This window comes from Zootoca vivipara, chromosome 13, assembly GCF_965207765.1.
Source record: "Zootoca vivipara chromosome 13, rZooViv2.hap1.1, whole genome shotgun sequence".
Classification (NCBI taxonomy): domain Eukaryota; kingdom Metazoa; phylum Chordata; class Lepidosauria; order Squamata; family Lacertidae; genus Zootoca; species Zootoca vivipara.
Window position 1 is genome coordinate 29,697,120 of NC_142596.1, and position 19,506 is coordinate 29,716,625.

Genomic DNA, 19,506 nt, shown 5'->3' on the forward strand with positions numbered 1-19,506 from the left:
CATTAAATTCCAGCCTAACAGGCCTTCCCTCCTCTTGTGAATGGAAGAGCATCATAGTTCAAAATGCAGAGGTTTTGTTTTGCTTTGTTTTTGTTTTGTTTTAAAGTTATGCTTTGGCTTACTGCAGTGTGGCTAGACTAGAGGTCATTCACCACCTATCCATTGCTAAGTTATGGTAAAAGTCTCCCATTTTCCATGCTTTTGTTAGTGCAAATTAATCAGGGTTGTGTGTTCTGTCCTTAAAAAAACAAAAATCATTTTAGATTAGATTAGATCATGATTAGATTTTGCAGATGAAGCAGAATCGGCATATTTGGTCTTGTTTGGCATCCTCCTGCATTTGGTGGACATGCGAAAAAAATTCTGCTAGGCACACCCTCCTTTCCATGGAGGATCATAGTCAGTCTCCCCAATGGGGCTTCTAAGAATTCATAATGCAGTTTGCCCACCTGTTCCAAAACCTTCGTTCCTGGCTCTGCTGACTTCCTGTTTCTTCAAGAAGCTGGATTCTGTGCCGCCCTTTCTCTGAATTGACCTGGTATTGCAGAACACACCCAGCCCTGCAATTAATACTGAATAGAGGTACAGATGCAGCGTCCTTGGCTTAATCAAAGGTGGCAGCAGCTTGAACACATCAGGCTTTCGGATCAAAACTGCAACCAGCATCCTTTTGGTGAGAAGAGGCACTAGTATACATTACTGTTTTTGTGCCAGGAGAGAAAGTGGTACTACTTCTTCTGGCATGGATAAATGCTCCTCTGTTCCTGTGACCCAAATAGTTACACCGTGGACATAATATCCACATGGCCTTGATGTTTGCTCATTGCTCATGTGCCCTTCCTACCTGTTTGATTGTGCCAAGGTGCGTTGCATGCCTCTTAACTCTAACAATGTCCTGCAGACAAGTTTTGAGAGCTTTTCCCTGCTGCTTCTTTGCTTGCCGAGTGACAGGGACTAGTCTCTTGTCCAGCCCTCGTAGCTGAACTGCCCTTGTTTGTTTTCTGGGTGTTTTTCTGTGTAGCTACTAGTCCGCATGGTGTGTTTTCCTTCTCTCTCTCTCTCCTCTGTAGCTATGGTGTCAAGGTTATGGACTTCCAGGCGAACCCCAGGAGAGGTGGCACTATAAGTAGAAAGCACACAGCCCCAGCTTTCCAGCCACCACTTCCACCCACTGAGGTTGGCCCGCTGGCGCAGGCCACAGCGGAGCAGCACCCACAGGGCCCTGGGACTGAGCCCACCCCCTTGGGTGCTGCGTCCGCCCCCCTTCCCGGCCCAGCAGAGCAGTCCCAAAGCCAAGGCGCTGAGGATGGCAGGTAAGATGGAAAGAGTTCAGACCGAAAGACTTTCACAGAGACTTCTGTCTGTTTCAGCCTTCCCCAACCCTTTTTGGACTACAACTCCCATCAACCCCAGTGGATGCTGAGAGCGGTAGTACAAAGCAACTGAAAGGTCTCATGTTGGGGAAGGTGGATCAATTTAATCAAGGCAGTAGCAAAAATTGAAAAAAGCTCCTGGCAAGAGACCAATTCACATGTTCTTCCTTCGTGGTCAAGGTGTGCCCCATATTTTGCCTCATTTGAAAGGATTTAACTGGCAAGGCTAGCTTGCACTTTTTCAGGACTCTCGCAGGTTGATGTTCGCCTGGCTTGGCCACTGCCTGGGAGCAGGGGTTGGTGAGTGCAGGTCGACTCCTGCTGCACACCCATATGGCCCCAGCTGTGGAAAGCAGCCACCCTCTCTCTCCTTCCCACCCAGCCTTGAGAGCCGAACAGCTTCTTCCTTCCTGCCCCATAGCTAGAACCTCCATAGGTCTGGTCTTTTGTGTGGGTGCCCAAGTAGCCTGCGCCATGGGCCGCCTCCTCAGCCTGAGTCATGAAGTCATAGAATGGTAGAGTTGGAAGGGACCCCAAGGGTCATCTAGCCCAACTCCCTCTCTTTCCCGTAGCCCTTTCTTCTACCACTTAACGTGGGTGGTCAACTGAAGCTCAACATGAGCTACACACTGTTTCAAGAGGAGTTTGTCCTAATGCTCCCTGTTGCTTTTCCATGTGTGTTCCTGGATGTGCAAATTGTCCTGGAGTGAAGCATAACCCCCCTGGAATAACCTCACCCTGCCCTTGTCAGTGCTTAACAGCAGTGTGCCCCTTACCCACACAACCCACCCACCCCATGCATGTCTGTGTTGGAAAGTACACAAGTGTGGTTTGGGGGTGGGGTGGGGGAGGGTAGGTTAGGACCAGCAACTCAGAAGTCAGTTTAACTTTCTTACCTACCCGATAGTGTAGCCCAGGCATAGGCAAAGTCGGCCCTCCAGATGTTTTGGGACTACAACTCCCGTCGTCCTTAGCTAACAGGACCAGTGGTCAGGGATGATGGGAGTTGTAGTTCCAAAACATCTGGAGGGCCAGGTTTGCCTATGCCTGGTGTAGCCTTTCCCCAACCTGGTGCCCTAGGGCTGATGGAAATTGTAGTCCAATGCAGGCAGAGGACACAATCAGACTTGGAGAAGGCTGCCACACATAGTCCTAACCCCAACAAGCCCTCTGAACAGTATTTTATGCACCAGGGCAGGTCTCAGCCTGCTACTTGGATCTCTTCACCATACTTGTGTAGTGGGATCTTTAGAGAGAATCAACTTACGCCTCCCAATAGCAGAACATAGGAAGTGCCTGCTGGATCCCATAGCCCATTGAGTCCAGCATCCTGTTCTCACAGTGGCCAGCCAGGTGCCGAGGTAGGAAACCCTCCAGCAGGACCAAGCTCAAGAGTGCTGCCCCACTTCCATGTCTTCCAGAAACATGCTGCCTCCGACCCTGAAGGAGCAGCCTTTGATCAGAGTCTTTTCTCCCTTCCCAGCAGTTCAAAACCAAAGGACCCCACGACTCCTCCGCCCACGAGGAACGGGGGGCACATGAGCGCTGCTCAGGCCTACCCACAGCCCAGCCCTGGCACCAGCCAGCTCTCCGTGGGGCAGTCGCAAGTCTCTGCGGGGCCCAGTCCACATGCCGTCAGGCGAGGTTAGTCCTTCAGGAGTCTAATGAACATGCCTGCTTTCCAGGAATAGGTTGACGGCCGTCTCAACATACTAAGCTTAAAGTTGTGACTCTTCCTTAGGCATCTATTTCTTGTTCATGGCAGTAGCATCACTTGTGGGTGGGAGGGGGCGGGATAGAGGGAGTTATTCCAACACTGACTCTCCTGTTTTGGGCCGGAGGTGCATTAAGAGGCAACGGAATGTGCCCAGTGTTTTTTCTAGAGTGTGTCTGACATGGCGGTGGCTGGCTACTACTGTCATTCTGCACCATCCACCAAACATGGAAGATGATGCTCTATTAGCCTTATTTATTTGCTTGTTTTCTGTGCATGAGTGTTTTAACTTTAGTTAGCATCTCTTTTGCACTAGGAGAGGGTGGCGGGCAAGGAATGATGGGCAGGGTCATGAAGTGATTGACTGAAGAGGGAGAGGGGAGGTTATTGAGGAGGATTAAATTTATTACCTGCCCTTCACCAGCAGGTCCCAGGGCAAGTTACAACCATTTACAATTCAGTATTAAAAACAGTTAAAACATAATACGTTCAGGGCCCTGAAGAAGCACATCTCCTGCAAAAAGGCCAGGGTAAAGTGATTGCTGAAATCTGTATAGTGAGGAAGCCAGGCTTCCCTCTGGAGGGAGTCCCACAACAGGGGCCACCACAGAGAAGGCTGTCTCCCAGGCCATGAGCTTCTGATGAAGGTGCAACTACCAAGAGGTCTCTTTTGCTGGTGTTAGCACCTGGGAAGGTCTGTAGGGAAGGAGACAGTCTTTCAGGTACTTGAAACCTAAGTTGTTTGGGGCTTTTTACACTAACGTAAGCACTTTGAGAGCAAATGCAACTACTTTTGAAGAGGGGTTATATGACTTTTGTAGGCAACCCCAGAGAGTAATCTGACTTTTGCATTTTGGACCAGTTGAAAGTTTTCAAGTTGTCTTCCTAAGGGCAGCCCCATCTAGAGCACATTGCAGTAGTCCAGTCTGGATAGTTGAATGCAGGGAAGGGGGCCATCATGCAACTTCATCCTACTTTGCATTTTGATTGGTCAAATGCAACTTCCAAACAACCCCTCTGAGTTCTAGGAGGCTTCAGGTTCTGCCAGGTGTTTCCAGGGGCTTGATACCTCTCAGGGCAGAAAAGAAGAGAGGAGCTTTTAAATGTTAAGGACAAGAAGCTCCATGTTGATGTGAGGCGGTGAAGAGACTGCTTCTGAGAGACATTTTTTAACCCCTGACTTTTCTTTCTGGCCTTCCTTGCAGCCGTGAAGAAGCCTGCCCCAGCCCCTCCAAAGCCAGCCAACCCACCTCCTGGGCAGCCAGGGAACCAAAGTGCCCCCTCCGCCCCTCAACCGCCCTCCATTTCCCCAAAGCCCCCCACGAGAAGCCCTTCTCCCCCCAGCCAGGGAGCCCCCCAGCCCAGCCCTGTCCCATCCCAGGGCTCTGCCCCCCGACGGTACTCCAGCAGCCTCTCCCCCATCCAGGCCCCCAGCCACCCGCCACCCCAGCCGCCCACGCAAACAGTGGCCACTCCTCCTCTCCAGCCCAAGGCCAACACTCCCAGCTCTTCCCCACCTGGGTCTGAGTCCAGCCTTGAGCAGCCCTCGCCCACTCCTCCCCACACGCCCACGCCCCCCGACACCCCACCCCTGGAGAAGCACAACCCTGCAGTCACCTCCCCGGCTCCTCAGCCCCTCGCCCAGGATGCTCCTCCAGCTCAGTCGCCCCCTCCTCAGATGGGCACGTTGCCCAGGCCGAGGCCCGTGCCCAAGCCAAGGAACCGCCCCACCGTCCCCCCTCCACCGCATCCTCCTTCTCACCTGGCTGGAGACGGTCCTCTTCCTGGTCCCCCTTCAACGGCATCCCGCATCGTGACTGGTAAGGACTGCTTCTCTGTCAGCTCTGCCTCTGTGAACCTTGTGATTAAAAAAAAAATCCTGTGCCTGGAGGTGGTTGGTTGGTTGGATGTGGCTGGAGAAGGGGGAGAGAAACGCTCTCATCTCCACCACTGGGACAGAAGTGGAAAGAAGGCAAGGAGAAGGAGTTTCCCCAGAAGAAGAGAAATGGCTCCAAACCCGCAGCAGGCGTGGTTTCATCTGGGGGGGTGGTAATTGCAGTCAATCCAAGAGGCCCATATGGAGTGAAAAAGAAGACAGACAAAACTCATTTGGGGCTTTGTATCAGCTAACGCTGAAACGCCTTTAAATCAGAGCAGTTTCACGGCTACAGCTACCAAACGTTTCTTGGAATCGCAAGTTGTTATGTGCAAGTTTCTAGAGACAGAGAGAGATGCTTGAAGTGTGAAGAGAAAAATGCTTAATGGTTGGATAGATAAAAATTATTTTTTTGCACTGTTGACCGTATTTCAAATTTCTGCATAAATCAGATTTCAAACACTATCTAGAGTTTTCACACTCAAGAAGGATTGTAGCCACATTTGTCTGTGTGCGTGTGCACGTGTGCGTGTAGTTTTAGCATACCGTTCTTCCCCTCCTCCATGCCTCCCCATCAGGACAGCTGCACCACCCAAAATGATTCCGTTTCACCCCACCAACATTGACAAGCAGCATGCCTCTAATTGATCTAGCTTATTGGAATGTGTGGGAAGCTCTGTGACATTTTGTAGCCGTATAGCTAGGGATGGGCTCACAAATAGGCAAAGCCAGGGTTTTTTGTGTTTTTTGTGGGTTTTTTTGCTTTTATTTATAAAAATATTTCTGTGTCATGATGTCATAAAATACCAGAGTGGTTTACAATGCTAAAGCAGAGAACATTGTTTCAAAAAATGAAAAATGCCTATAATCTTTGAGGTGGCTGGCAACTCAAAAATAAGAATGCATCAGCGGCAAAAGCCTGCCAGCATGAAAAGGTCTTCAAGATATACTGGAAAGTCAAAAGAAGACTGTGACTGCCGACATGAAACACACAACTTAATCTTGAGACCAGTTGGGCCACTGTGACGTGGAGTCGCTTATCCCAGCATGTCAGACTGCAGGATTTCCTCACAAACTGCCCCAGTCGCCATTTCAGCACTGCAGAAGCTGTGCATTTAGAAAGCTCTGTAGATGCTAGGAAGAGCTTTGTTGCAGCCAGATTGTGGCTCAAGTCCCTTTCTGTGCATATAGAGGAGGAGGATGCTTTGTCCTCAGGAGTAGCCCCCCTCCCACCTAACGAAGCAGATCCTCCTTGACACTTAACGAAGCAGATCCTCTGAAAAAGAATGTGTTACCCATTTAGGAAGCCCAGGCTGCATCAGTGCCCACAAAGCTGACCAACGTCCCTGCCAACTTTTAATCTGGGTTGGGTGCTTCTTAATTATGCTTAATCTCAAAACAGCATTGTGACGATAAAAACAAGGCTCTCCTTTTTCCTTTTGCCGTAGGCTGAAATAGCGCATGCCCCATCCTTTTTTTTTTTTAATTTTAGCAGACCCTCTAACATGTTGACCACCTTCCTGTGCTGGAGCTTAAAGGGCGCTGGGAATAATAAGAAGCTCTATTTTTTAGCTGTGCAAATAACCCATTGAATCCCTTCTAGGTTGTAACGCCAACTTGCCAATAATAATAATTCTAATTGAGAATTTTATTAAATAATCTAGATGTTTGACCTGCATTGTTCAGTAGGAACTGAGATTGGAAATGGTAAGGAGGCCCTTCGATTGGCCAGAATTGTTGTGAATGCATAATCATGGACGCAGCTTCGTCCCTTTACTAACAGGTCACTGTTAACACAGCTTGCTTGCACCCAGGACTAACCCTGCATGTCAAAGAAGTGATGCTACCCTTGTGGGTACCTTTGTTTTGCCCCCCCTTCCTCCTTTTTAACACATTCACCGGATGTATCCCAGGATCCTGCCCTGCCCTGTCCGTTATTTAGCTTCTTTTCTGTCTGCCCCATCCATCCATACTTGGAATATGGAATGAATTTCTACTCTTCAAAAATATCCAGAGCCTCATAGATGGCAACACCCGACCTACAAGGCAGCCCTCCCCTCCCCTTTCTCTGTTTCTCACTATGGGGGTGGGGACTTGTTGGTGTGTTTTCCACTTGAAACCGAGACTAAGCCTTAGAGGCTCCGCAGATACAACGCTGAAGATATTAGCAGCTTCACCGTTAATTGCTGAACCATAACTGGTATTAATTAAACGTCATTCCCTTTCCTAGGAACATGGAGTGGGGAGAGAGAAATAAGATGGGGGAAAGGGGTCACTTGTACAGATTGAAAGCTCACATATAAATGGGAAGCTGTTGAGCAGCTGAGCCCAGTCTTCGGGGCAAGTTGCGACTCTGCCACTCTGCTCCTTGCATGGAAGTTTGTGCCTGTGGAAGCTGCTGCAGTTGGGTGGAGCTGAGAAAGGTGGCCCTGTGTTGTTCCAAGCCATCCTCGTAAGGCAGTTGTTAGGGGGTGGGGATTGTATTAGGGCAGGAGGAGAACTGGGTTTCAGCTTCCCTGACACAGCCGAATGCATTGCATTCTGCACCACCCATGGAAGCACCTGAAATCTGCAAGGGCTCTGCTCTGTCACCTTCAAGCAGGGCTTTGCATTTGAAAGGAAGAAGTGACACTTGCCACCCAAGTCCCAGGGGCCTGCAGGTACTTGAAAACAAGCCCTGTTTCCATGTGCAAGATGTCAGGTGTGCTTCTAGCTTTTCAATGTGGTGGGAGGAGTGTCTGCTGGCATCAGGCTGCTTCTCTGTGCCACACAGGATTTCATGGTGTGTTTGCTGCTGCTTCTTTGTTGTTGTTTGGGGCGGGCGGGTGCTGAGTTGCAGTGTATGGCAAATCCTGAGCAAAATGTTTGTTCCAACCCTTCTCCACTTCCAGGTTCTAGCAGACTTGCTCTGTAATTCTGCAAGCTTTCCCTTGTATTTGAGCAAGTCCAGAAGACGGATATCATCCCTACTTTGGGGATCAGGGTAGCTCCTTCAGATGAGATTTCCTTCCTAAAGCAGTGTCTCTGTCCCTCATGGTGTCTCAGCTAGCAGTCCTTGGGCCCCATATAGTTGGACTGTCCTGCAGTGACGCTGTGGTCTAAACCACTGAGCCTCTTGGGCTTGCTGATCAGAAGGTCGGCGGTTTGAATCCGCGTGACACGGTGAGCTCCCGTTGCTCTGTCCCAGCTTCTGCCAACCTAGCAGTTCAAAAGCATGCCGGTGCAAGTAGATAAATAGGTACTGCTGCGGCGGGAAGGTAAACAGCGTTTCCGTGCGCTCTGGCTTCCATCACGGTGTCCCGTTGCGCCAGAAGCAGTTTAGTCATGCTGGCCGCATGACCTGGAAAGCTGTGGACAAACGCTGGCTGCCTTGGCCTAAAAAGCGAGATGAGTGCTGTACCCCATAGTCGCCTTTGACTGGACTTAACTGTCCAGGGATCCTTTACCTTTACTTATTTTTTAAATTATATATATGTCCACACAGTTCTTCCAGCAGTTCTCAATAGACTGCTTTTTATTAGCTTTGCTTCCTTTGGGTAAACCCAGGGATAAGGTTGTGTATATATATTTTTTTCCACACTTACAACACTGTACAAGTTCAAGATCTGGAAGCAGGGCAAACTCTCATCACTTTTAAGGTCTGTTCTGCAAAGAATTAGACTCAAGCCTTTATGGCTGCAAGATGCATTTAAAAGGATGTGGACTGGTATGAGGGGAGGGATGGATCCAAAGTTCCCATGGGGCCAGCAACCCAACTCCTTGCTTTTCCCCATAACTAGAAGAATAAATGAATGCAATTTCTTGGGGTGGGGGGGGGATGCTTAATTTCTTTGGGTCATAGAATCCAGTGTTTTCTTGGCACAGTGTTGGGGTGGAGGAGTTTTATACATATACATCCCTGCCCATAAGCTTCCAAACACCTCTTCTCTGGGTCAGCCTTCCCCAACCTGGTATCTTCTGGATGTTTTGGACTACAACTCCCATCAGCCCTTGAGGGTGACGGGAGTCAAGAGTCTAAAACATGGCCATGGGGGTGGCTTGGGGTGATGGGAATACTAATCCAAAACGACTGTGCTGGCTGGAGCTGATGGGAGTTGCAGTCCAAAGCATCCACAAGGCTCCAGGCTGGGGAACGTTAGTCTTACTTTCTGTCGTCTCTGTTCACAAGTCTGTGCCCTTTCATCATTGGTGTTGTGTGTTTTCTTTTTCCCCCCATGTCTTCTCCGCGCAGACTCTAATTCCAGTATTCAAGAGCCACCACGAGGCCTCCCTGCTGCGGAACTTCCAACAGAGTCGTCAGCTTTGCCAAACCAGAGCTCCCACAACCACCTTGTGCTCGACATCAATCACGATACCGAAAGCACCGCTTTATAAACGAAAGAAACCACTCCAGGGCCCCAGCTGCTCCTGCCCCAGCGGGAACCTCGCCAGTCAAGGCTCTACAGTGAGGAGCTTATGGAAATCGAAAGAAGTTTAATGACCTGTGTCTTGACCAAGGTGCCTAAGCTGTGGCTGGGATGATGATTGTCTGGCTGCCCCCGAAAAGTATATCGGAAGCTTAATTGCTGCTGTTAACAGAGACGGCTGAACAATTCCAAGAGAATCCAAAGCAATGCATGTATCATGGAAACAACCTTTTAAAGGCCTCTGTTGAACTCTTCCTCTAAATTCCTTTTTTTTTTTGCTCTTACCAAGGAGATGGCTCACAAGAGACGTTCTGTCTCTGACATGCTGCAGACTTTGTTAAAATATGAACCAAAAAAACACAAAAAAAACCCCACAACCTCCACGTGTGCTGGCAGGAGGAGACTGCTGGTTCTCAGTCCCTTTTGCCCTGGCAGTGGAGAAAATCCTTGTGCCTTGATGGACTGTTATACTGTAGAAGGAAATGTACTGTCTCTCTAACCATTTCAGCTCGCTCTCTCTCCCTCTCTCTCTCTGTCGTCCGGTGTTGTTATTTACTCCCCCCCCCTTTTTTTTTTTTTGGTTTTCATAGTTATTTGTATTAACCATCCCTGCTTTGGTTTCTGTAACCCCCATAAAAACAGCTGCTGTCAAGCTGAAAACTTCGGAAAACTTTGTGTATTTACTTTCAGTTGTTATAAATGAGTTGGAATTGGAAAGCGGTTTTCTTTTCTTTTTTGGAAACATCACTTTGGAGTCATCTGCTTGGTAAAATTATTCTCACTTCTGCTGCTGTAAGGAAAATGTCTTCTAATTAAAATGGTACACCATCAGAACAGCTGCCCACTCTGGGAGGGGCATCACTCCCTTCGAATAGCACATTCAGGGGTGGGGGAACAGTGTGAGCCAAATAGGATTTACTCCATCTCTACACTGGCTAATTAGTTCCACAATAGCGTGTGTGCATGCATGTGTACATAAAAATACTAATTCATTGAAAGTGAAGCAGTAGGCAAAGATGCGGTGTCGCTTTTTGTAAGTCTCTTGGTGGTAGGAGAGCAGAATCGAGTGCAGTCTCTAATTTAGAGAGTGCGGCCCCTCAGAAAACACGCACCTTGTTGAATTTCCCTTACAGTCCCCATGTTTGAATGGACACCGAAACTGTAGGCAACACCTGGTTTCGCTAACACGTTTATTGCTGCCTTGACCCTTTCTCCTGTGTGCTGGAAGGAAGTTTAATGGACGTTGGCATTCCTAGCCAATTCTGCAAGTTAACAGCACCCTTGAACTGCTACCCACGAAAACGCTGGCAGTTTGGAAGGTTTCATGAAATCATATGAGTAGGAGTAGGCCACACACATTCTGCAAGGAAGGAGGAGGAGATTATAGGCAGTGTCAGATAATTAACAAATCCCTGTACACCAGACCCTCTCAGGAGATGCTTTCCTGCCCTTGGGCAGTAATAGTAGTATGGAACTGTTATAAATAAACATAAGAGGAGCCTGGCAGTTTGATCAGGCCCAGTGGCCAAACAGGTGCCTGTGGGAAGCCTGCAAGCAGGACCTAAATTCAAGAACCCTCTTGCTACTTGTAGCTCCCAACAAGTGGCTTTCAGAGGCATAATTCCTCCAACAGTGCAGGATTACCAGATAGGCAGAGTCAGCACTGGCCTGTGGGCTCCATGCCTCTTAGGGACCCCTCGGCAATGAATCAAAATAATAAATGCTGATTTGAACTTGAAAGAAAATTACAATCAAGTTTTCTTAGTTCAGTGTTTGTCCCATTAGAGCAGGGTGCAGGGCAAGATTTCTACTGCCATGGGGCCTCCACAGGATTTAATCTGGCACTGGCATAAAGTAGCCATCATGGCAAGCAGCCACTGCTGTTCTCAGATGCAGGATGGACGAGCAGATCTTCCTCTCAAAGGCAGGTCCCACTAGTTTGGTGGTTCCAGGGTCTCCAGGCATAGGAGACCCACCCCCTTTGCCTGAAGTTAAGCAAGTTTAGGTCTGGTCACTGCCTAGAAGGGAGACCTCTCGGAACCACCGGTCTGCTACCATGGAATCCATGACGGGGGACAGCAAGCAGGTGTGAAGGTAAGATCATAGTAAATTGGACATCCCTCCAAAGCTGCACTTCAACTTCCTTTGACGAGCTACAAGAGCCCCTCTGGGCAGGTGCATGATATATGCATGGCTAAATTGTAAAGGTAAAGGGACCCCTGACCATTTGGTCCAGTCGTGGCCGACTCTGGGGCTGCAGTGCTCATCTCGCGTTATTGGCTGAGGGAGCCGGCGTACAGCTTCCAGGTCCTGTGGCCAGCATAACAAAGCTGCTTCTGGCGAACCAGAGCAGCGCACAGAAACACCATTTACCTCCCCGCTATAGCGGTATCTATTTATCTACTTGCACTTTGATGTGCTTTCGAACTGCTAGGTTGACAGGAGCTGGGACCGAGCAACGGGAGCTCACCCCGTCGCAGGGATCCGAACTGCTGACCTTCTGATCGGCAAGCCCTAGTCTCTGTGGTTTAACCCACAGCGCCACCCATGTCCCTCTGGCTAAATTGAAGCTTGCTGGAAAAAAAGGGAGTCTCATCCACTGATCTGCCCGCCTTTGCTTCTGCCCCATCCAACACTGACATGCAGCCCTTGAGCTGGAAAGGGCAGTGTGGTCTAGTGGATAGTGTTGGACTAGGACCTGGGAGACCAGGGTTCGAATTCCCACTCAGCCATGAAGCTCACTGGGTGACTCTGGGCCCGTAGGATAAAAATCAAATCATTAAATAAAGGTTCCCCACCCCTGACCTATAGACTTCACTTACTTGATTGTAAAGCAGTTTTGACATATTCAGTATGCAAACATGGTTGCTCCTTCCCTCCATGATTTTCATTTTGTACCCCTGCACCCACCCACCCAGGATGCTCACATACTGGAGATGGTGCCTACTGGCTGGAAGGGTGATGGAAGGCAGCGTACCTGAATCCATTTTAGGCTGCAAAGGATTGTTGTATATCTTCAGAAACTCCTCTGGACTGAGGCACTCCTTAGCCGTGCACAAATACTGGATGGTTTCTGCTGGGATCAGAAGTTCTGGCACGACCGTGTGGAGACAATCGCTGAGGCCTTTATTGCCCACCTTTGAGGTCCACAGGGAGGAAGCACAATTTCCAATAGAGAGCATTGCACTGATTAGTTTTCCTTCTGCAACTGGACGTACTTAGCTCACCTTTTCTTCCTTAACAAATGTTCCCAAGTCAGCTTATTAAGGGTTGGTTTGTATTTAATCACGTAAGATAAGCAACCTAACGAGAAAGCAAGAACTTAAAAACAGTGGGCTCTAAAGCAAGAGATCTGTCTTGGCTTTTTATTTCTTAGTTATTATTCGTTTGATACATATTGTTACTGTATGTGCAAAATAAAAAGTATACATTAAAAATACCATAACAGATCAAGCAAAAGCAATAAAAGCAAGTTAACTGCAGCAGATCAGGCTGAAACTCCCACCCCCCAAATGCCTTCCAAAACAGATGTCTGAGACTCTTAAAATCCTAGGGTTGTGGGTTTATTTTCTTGGCCAAAAGATTACTGTATTGCAGGGGGTTGGACTAGATCAGTGTTTCTCAACTGCTGTTCCGCGGCACACTAGTGTGCCGTGAGACGCTGGCTGGTGTGCCGCGACGTGCGGCGACGAGAAGGGCGATTTGCATTGTCACGTGCCTGGCGGCCGCCAATACACAACACTAACCCGCCAGAAAGCAATATTTCTCCTCCTCTTTCCCAAAGCTCAGTGCAAACGAGCCTGGCGGCCGCCAATACACAGCACTAACCCGCCGGACGGCTTGTGAAGCCTTATTACAGGAGATTGCAACCAACACAGCAATTGGCAAGTGTTTCTTACAGTCATAATTATAGTCAATATAGGGCGGCACAGAGTTAATTTTTTAAACTTTTTTAATGGTGGTGTGCCGCGTGATTTTTTTCACGGAACAAGTGTGCCGTGGCCCAAAAAAGGTTGAGAAACACTGGACTAGATGACCCTCATGGTCCCTTCCAACTCTACAGTTCTTAGAACACTGAAAGAGCCTGGCTCCTGGGTCAGGCCAGAGGGGGCCCATCTAGTCCAGCATCCTGTTCTCACAGTGGCCAGCAAGAATCCCCAAATGAAAGCCCACAAGGTCCACATGTGATCCTCACTCAAAGACAAGAAAGGCACTAGTTGGAATGAATAGCTTATTTTCTTGGGATCAACTCTGCTAGCTTTGGGGTTATCAGGGCCAATGAGATGAAGATAATATGATGAGGTTCAACACACACACACCTTACCTAGAACTCATAGACAACCAGTGAAGCTGAGTGTTTGAAGACTCTGGACGGATAAAATTAATTTCTTATACACACAGCACCTAGTTAAACGGGGACTCGGTGCGACATGAGGTGGATGGCTCATGGGGACTCGGTGGATGGCTCATGGGGATGGCTCACGGGGACTCGGTGCGACATGAGGTGGACATGGATGGCCACATGCTTGGATAGTTTTAAAAGAGGATTGGACACATGCGTGAGGGAGAGAGCCATCGATGGCTACTAGCCACAGTGGCTGTGCTCCCTCCATGGTCAGATGCAGTAATGCTTCTGAATATCAGTTGCTGGAAACCACAGGAGAGGAGAGCGCTCTTGTGCTTGCATCCTGCTTGCTGGCTTCCCACAAGGAACCCTTCAGCCACTGCGAGAGCAGGATGCTAGACTAGACAGACCATTGGCCCTGATCCAGCAGGCCAAATGTCCTTACCTTGAGAGTCGCAAGATAAACTCCCAGTCTCAGGTTGAGGGTAAGGCACTCTGTGATCACTTCCTCTGTCGTCTGGGTCTGCGTAACGTCTTCAAGAGTTACTGGGACTTCCACTGCTGTGGCGTACCACTGGTTGAAGAGTCTGGTCGGGATGTTGTGAGACATCGATAATATCTTAACGTCGTGTATTAAAGCACTGGGGGTAGGGGTGGATGGACAAATCCGTCAGCTTTTTGATTCTCTCCCTTTCTCATTCTTCCAATCTTAGATTCAGTTCCCCATGTTTCCTGGGTTTGCGTGAGAATTTCTCCTAGTAAGCACATTTTTGCATGAAGCTTTGAAAAATATAGACCAGGGGTCAGCAACCTTTTTCAGCCGTGGGCCGGTCCACCGTCCCTCAGTCCATGTGGTGGGCCGGACTATATTTGGGGGGGAGGGATGAACGAATTCCTATGCCCCACAAATAACCCAGAGATGCATTTGAAATAAAAGGACACATTCTACTCATGTAAAAACACACTGATTCCTGGACCGTCCGCGGGCCGGATTGAGAAGGCGTTCAGGCTGCATCCGGCCCCCAGGCCTTAGTTGTCTACCCCTGATATAGACATCTTTGCAAGCAATTTTCTGCCTGCGCACTAAGAAGGAGGCAGTTGATGGGCAGGGTCATATTTTGAAACTAAGTAAGAATATGGCAGGTGAGTGGGGGCTGCACTGCAAGGGGTTGGACTAGATGACCCTTGGGTCCCTTCTCCAACTCTACAATTCTATGCTTCTATGAAGGAAGAGTGAGGTTGGTAGGACTGTGCTCTATTCACCCTAATGGACCAGCCCCCATCAGCCTCCCCTGAACAAATTTCCAATCACTTACTTTGAGTCTTGCTTTTCAACAGCTGCCAAGTCCATAAGAATGTGGTAAATTGTGCCACTGGATGCCTACAAATTATTATTATTATTATTATTATTATTATTATTATTATTATTATTTTGTGCCACTGAATGCCTAAAAATTACTACTACTACTACTTACTACTACTACTACTATTTCCTTTTTCCCAGACCAGGACTCAAGGCAGCTTGCAGATAAAAATGCAAAACACAGATAAAACAGAAAAGCTAAATGCATAGAAAAGACCATCATTAAAAAGTAATTAATTGAACAGTAATACAATTGAAACAATATTTAAAAAAAAAACAAATTTATTACAAATGTGAATAACAACAACAGTAAAAGCATTACATCACCAGTTCTTTTCTTAAAAACAGTAAGTCCCTAAAGGATTGTTGGAATAGAAAGGTTTTCACTTGCCAGTGGAAGAACAGCAAGGAGGGAGCCAGTCTGGCTTCTCTAGGAAAGGAGTTCCAAAGTTCCAAAGTCTGGGAGCAGCCACCAAAAAGGCCCTCTCCTGCATCCCCACTAAACGTGTCTGTGAGGGTGGCAGGACGGAGAGAAGGACCTTCCCTGAAGATCTCGGAGACTGGGCAGCTTCATTTGAGAGAATCTGGATTTTCAGAGGGAGCAGGGAGTGGGGGAGGCATAAATGCTCAAGTCACACTGGGGTCTGATATCCTCTGTTACTGTGGACAGGAATGGAGTAGCATGAGAGGCAGAATGTGAGTTTTGACATTGTTTCTAAATTTTGGGTTTGATGGATGTTTTTAAGTCAAATACTGTACTCATCTTCGGGCATTTCCAGACTCCCTATTTTCAGGTGGGATTCAACTGCCTATCGACAAACTCAGCTTGCACAGTTGAAGTTGGTCAGGCCCTTGCAAAATAAAGCCACTTTCCCCAAAGACTGGAGAGTTTTCAGTAAGGAAATTGAAAGGCACTGGGAAGTTTGGGATTATAATTACTTGATGCAACTACATCTACTGGTAACTTCCATACATACAAATCAGAATGAATGCACAATAAGCAGCCAATGTTGTCTAAAACTGCCCACAAACGTGGTGCAAGCCAATCAGACTGAACGATCAATAAATTGGCCACCTGGAAGTGCAGTTCCAGAGTTAGCTTCCAAAAAACCCGCAAAGCAGCCTTTTGCAGGACCCAGCTGCCCTCCGGTGGCCACTTACCTGAATGTAAATCCCATTGAACAAAGCAAATCGTTGTTATAAGGAAATATGTGCAGGCATTCAGTTGCATGTGGGATTTCTCTGGGATTTGTGATTAACCTGCACTATTATAGAAAGAGGGATCTCTTGGCTTGAACCTGGTAGATCTGACTCACCTCTAGAATCTGCAGAAGACAGTGAGAGTAGATGAGGAGGATGCCAGAGGGGGATTCCCCTAGGTGGATCTTGGAAATCCTCTGGAAAAGTTGCTCATGGTATGCTTATGAAGAGGAGGGAGCGAAAGGAGACCAACTGAGAGATCCGCTGGAAAAATCATTGCCCAAGCGTAATGGACCCAAACAGGTCATGGCCACACCCATGGAGCCACACCCCTTCGAAGACTGTGCATGAGCCGACGAGATGTGGCCCACTGGAGTTTTGTATCTGGCCCTCACTATTCTTCTTCCCACATCATATCCTTTCTCCAGCCACAGCTACCCACTCCATGGCCCTGCCTCTCACTCTCCATGAGTATTTTTGCCTGGCTGGAAAGTGTATTTGAACTTCCATAATGCCTCTTATGAATGAGAGAGAGAGAATTGTGCAGTGTTTTTCTTCTAGAAAGAGAGACACTGGTACTTCATGCCCTTGGGTACTCCCAGGGGAAAAAAAGCACTGGGTGCATGTGTATAGACTGGCCAGCTGTACAAAGGTAATGTTTATTATTTATTATTGTTATTATTAGTAAAGGTAAAGGTAAAGAGATCCCTGACCATTAGGTCAAGTCATGACCGACTCTAGGGTTGGCCGAGGGAGCCGGCATACAGCTTCCAGGTCATGACAAAGCCGCTTCTGGCAAACCAGAGCAGCGCACGGAAACGCCATTTACCTTCCCGCTGTAGCGGTACCTATTTATTTATTTACTTGCACTTTTTGGCATGCTTTTGAACTGCTAGGTTGGCAGGAGCTGGGACGGAGCAACGAGAGCTCACCCCGTCGCGGGGGTTCGAACCACCGACCTTCTGATCGGCAAGCCCTAGGCTCTGTGCTTTAACCCACAGCGCCACCCGCGTCCCGTTATTATTTGTACAGTGGTACCTCAGTTTGCGACCGCAATCCGTTCCGCGGAGGCAGTCGCTCGCTGAAGCGGCCGCTCCCCGAAGGCACGCGTCTGCGCATGTGCGAAGCGCCGATAGAGCGCTTCTGCGCACACACGCTGCGCAGATCGCTTCTGCACATGTGCGAGCTGCGCAGATCGCGTCTCACCCACATCTGCCTCTGCCAGCCCTGGTATGTGGCCTTTAAAAGGTTGCCATAAGGGAATGCAGCCCTCAGGCTGAAAAGGGATTCCCCACTCCTGCCGCAGAAAAGCCCTGTGGAAGTTCTGCAGCCCAGTTCATCTCTGAGGCTGTTTTTCCAGCACTGGAAGAGGCTCACGGGCAATGCCTTGCCTCCCGAAAGTCAGCGTGAGAGGGTAGCTCCCATACCTGTGACATCTGCGCTCTCCGCATTTTCTCGCAACAGCGCGACAAAGAACATCCGATGGATCAGGAATTTCTGGGGTCGGAGGGAAGGAGAACACGAAAGGTTCTGTTAGTAGCTCTTTGCCTGCGTCTTGGACCCATTTTATAGGAAAGGCGATTGAATCTTATGCTGTTGAGAGCTGGAGCCCGAAATAGGTCAGTAAATAAAATACCCTGTGTCAGTGAAGTTCATACTTTATTCAAAGAAGCCAATAAAGCTCAGGCCTAGTATTCACCGCACTAGGACTCATGGCTACCCTTTGGGACTATGAAGAGGTTCAGAATGGCAGGGCGAAGGCTACACTACATGTGTAGAGGGCAGAGTGGGGCAACTTGAGAAGCCATAATATGGAAAGGGATGAGGAGCTGGTCTGGAGTTGTGGGAGAGCAGCAAGAATGGAGGAGCGTTGAGGAGACCCTGTGCAGAGGTGCTGAGGTGAAAGCGTGGCCTTGTGTTGAGGAGAACCTTCCAGCACCACCCAAATTTCCCCTCACACCTTCATCTGTTGGCGCCTCTTCTCCTCCAGAGCACTGAGGAGGGTGGCCCTCGCCACTATGTTGGCCACTATGTTGGCCATTTTGCCCAAGATGGCAGTTCCGGAACTCAAGAGAACAGTCTGAGGTAACTGCCGCGTGAGGGAATGGCCTCCCCTAGGAAGTCAGCTCTATTGCCAGCCTGTGTTCTGAGGATCTATGCTTTGAACCTGCTCTACCCAAAAGAAAATAAGCAAATATATAGGATTGAGGGGAGGCCGTCTTTGGGTCTCCTCCAAGCCTGCAGTTTTATTTTTTATTTTTTGTATGTACTGTAATTGTTATTAAGTTTTCTGTTTTACAATTTGAGATACTCATTTTACATCCTTCAGATATCAATGACTTCCTTTCTTCTCTTTCCATGGTTCATTTTACGTATCTTATATCCCTGCATATTTTACAAAACTATGCCATTCAGTATTCCATTATTGCACCCATCAAACTTATTTACACTGTTGAATTTATCTTAATGCTGCCAGCTCTCCACAATTATTTCCCATATATTCAGTAAACGTTTTCCTATCTTCCTTAAACGTATGTTCTTCTTGTTCTCTTATTCTATATGTTAGGTCCGCGAGTTGTGCATATTCTGTCAACTTAGGTTGCCATTCTTTTTTGGTTGGGACCTCTTTCATTTTCCATTTTTGGGCTAACAAAACACGGGCCACAGTAGTAGCATGCATAAAGACATAAACAACCAAACCTGCAGTTTTACATCTGTAAGGTGGGTTATTGCAGCAGAAGGAACTGCATGACATGGCATGGAGAAAAATATTTTCTCCTTCTCCTTCTCATAACAACTAGGAACTCATGGGCATCCAATGAAGCTGAATGTTGGAAGATTCAGGACACATAGAATCATAGAGTTGGAAGGGACCACATGGGTCATCTAGTCCAACCCCCCGCAATGCAGGAATCTTTTGTCCAACATGGGGCTCGAACCCACGACCCTGAGATTAAGAGTCTCGGGCTCTACTGACTGAGCTATCACAGAAAAGGAAGGACGTTTTCCCGCAGTGCGTAGTTGAACTGTGGATCTCAGTGGTGGCCACCATCTTGGATTGTTTAAAAAGAGGATTAGGCAAGTTTATGGAAGAGAAGGGTATCAAGGGCTACTGGCCACGATGGCTTGGCTCTGCCTCCACGGTTGGAGGCAGCAATGCTTCTGAATACCAGTTGCCAGAAATCACAGCAGAGGAGAGGGCTCTTGTGATGGAGTCCTGCTTGTGGAT

The 19,506-nt window shown here is 48.2% G+C and overlaps 2 protein-coding genes across 10 annotated transcripts in view; one reads left to right on the forward strand and one right to left on the reverse strand.

Annotated features, from left to right (window-relative positions):
• ARHGAP17 (Rho GTPase activating protein 17) overlaps positions 1-10,086 on the forward strand; it is a 63,248-nt gene extending 53,162 nt beyond the window's left edge. For 3 of the 9 annotated variants that reach the window (XM_088657162.1, XM_035131127.3, XM_088657163.1), the window contains exons 17-20: positions 1,071-1,313; positions 2,857-3,017; positions 4,293-4,907; positions 9,195-10,086. In XM_088657162.1, coding sequence (XP_088513288.1) covers positions 1,071-1,313; positions 2,857-3,017; positions 4,293-4,907; positions 9,195-9,337 — 1,162 coding nt within the window. In that variant the 3' untranslated portion in view covers positions 9,338-10,086. Of the gene's footprint in view, positions 1-1,070; positions 1,314-2,856; positions 3,018-4,292; positions 4,908-6,627; positions 6,671-9,194 lie in introns of all 9 variants that reach the window. The other 6 variants (XM_035131129.3, XM_088657165.1, XM_088657161.1 and 3 more) reach the window with 6 other exon arrangements.
• A 1,116-nt stretch (positions 10,087-11,202) lies between these two features.
• LOC118092984 (testis-expressed protein 47-like) lies at positions 11,203-18,385 on the reverse strand. Its single transcript, XM_088657259.1, has 7 exons — positions 18,238-18,385; positions 17,705-17,774; positions 16,394-16,497; positions 15,031-15,095; positions 14,160-14,355; positions 12,347-12,506; positions 11,203-11,354 (listed from the first exon to the last, which is right to left on the reverse strand). The coding sequence occupies exons 1-7, from the start codon at positions 18,316-18,318 to the stop codon at positions 11,203-11,205; spliced, it is 828 nt and encodes a 275-aa protein (XP_088513385.1). The 5' UTR covers positions 18,319-18,385.
• Positions 18,386-19,506: the final 1,121 nt, after the last annotated feature.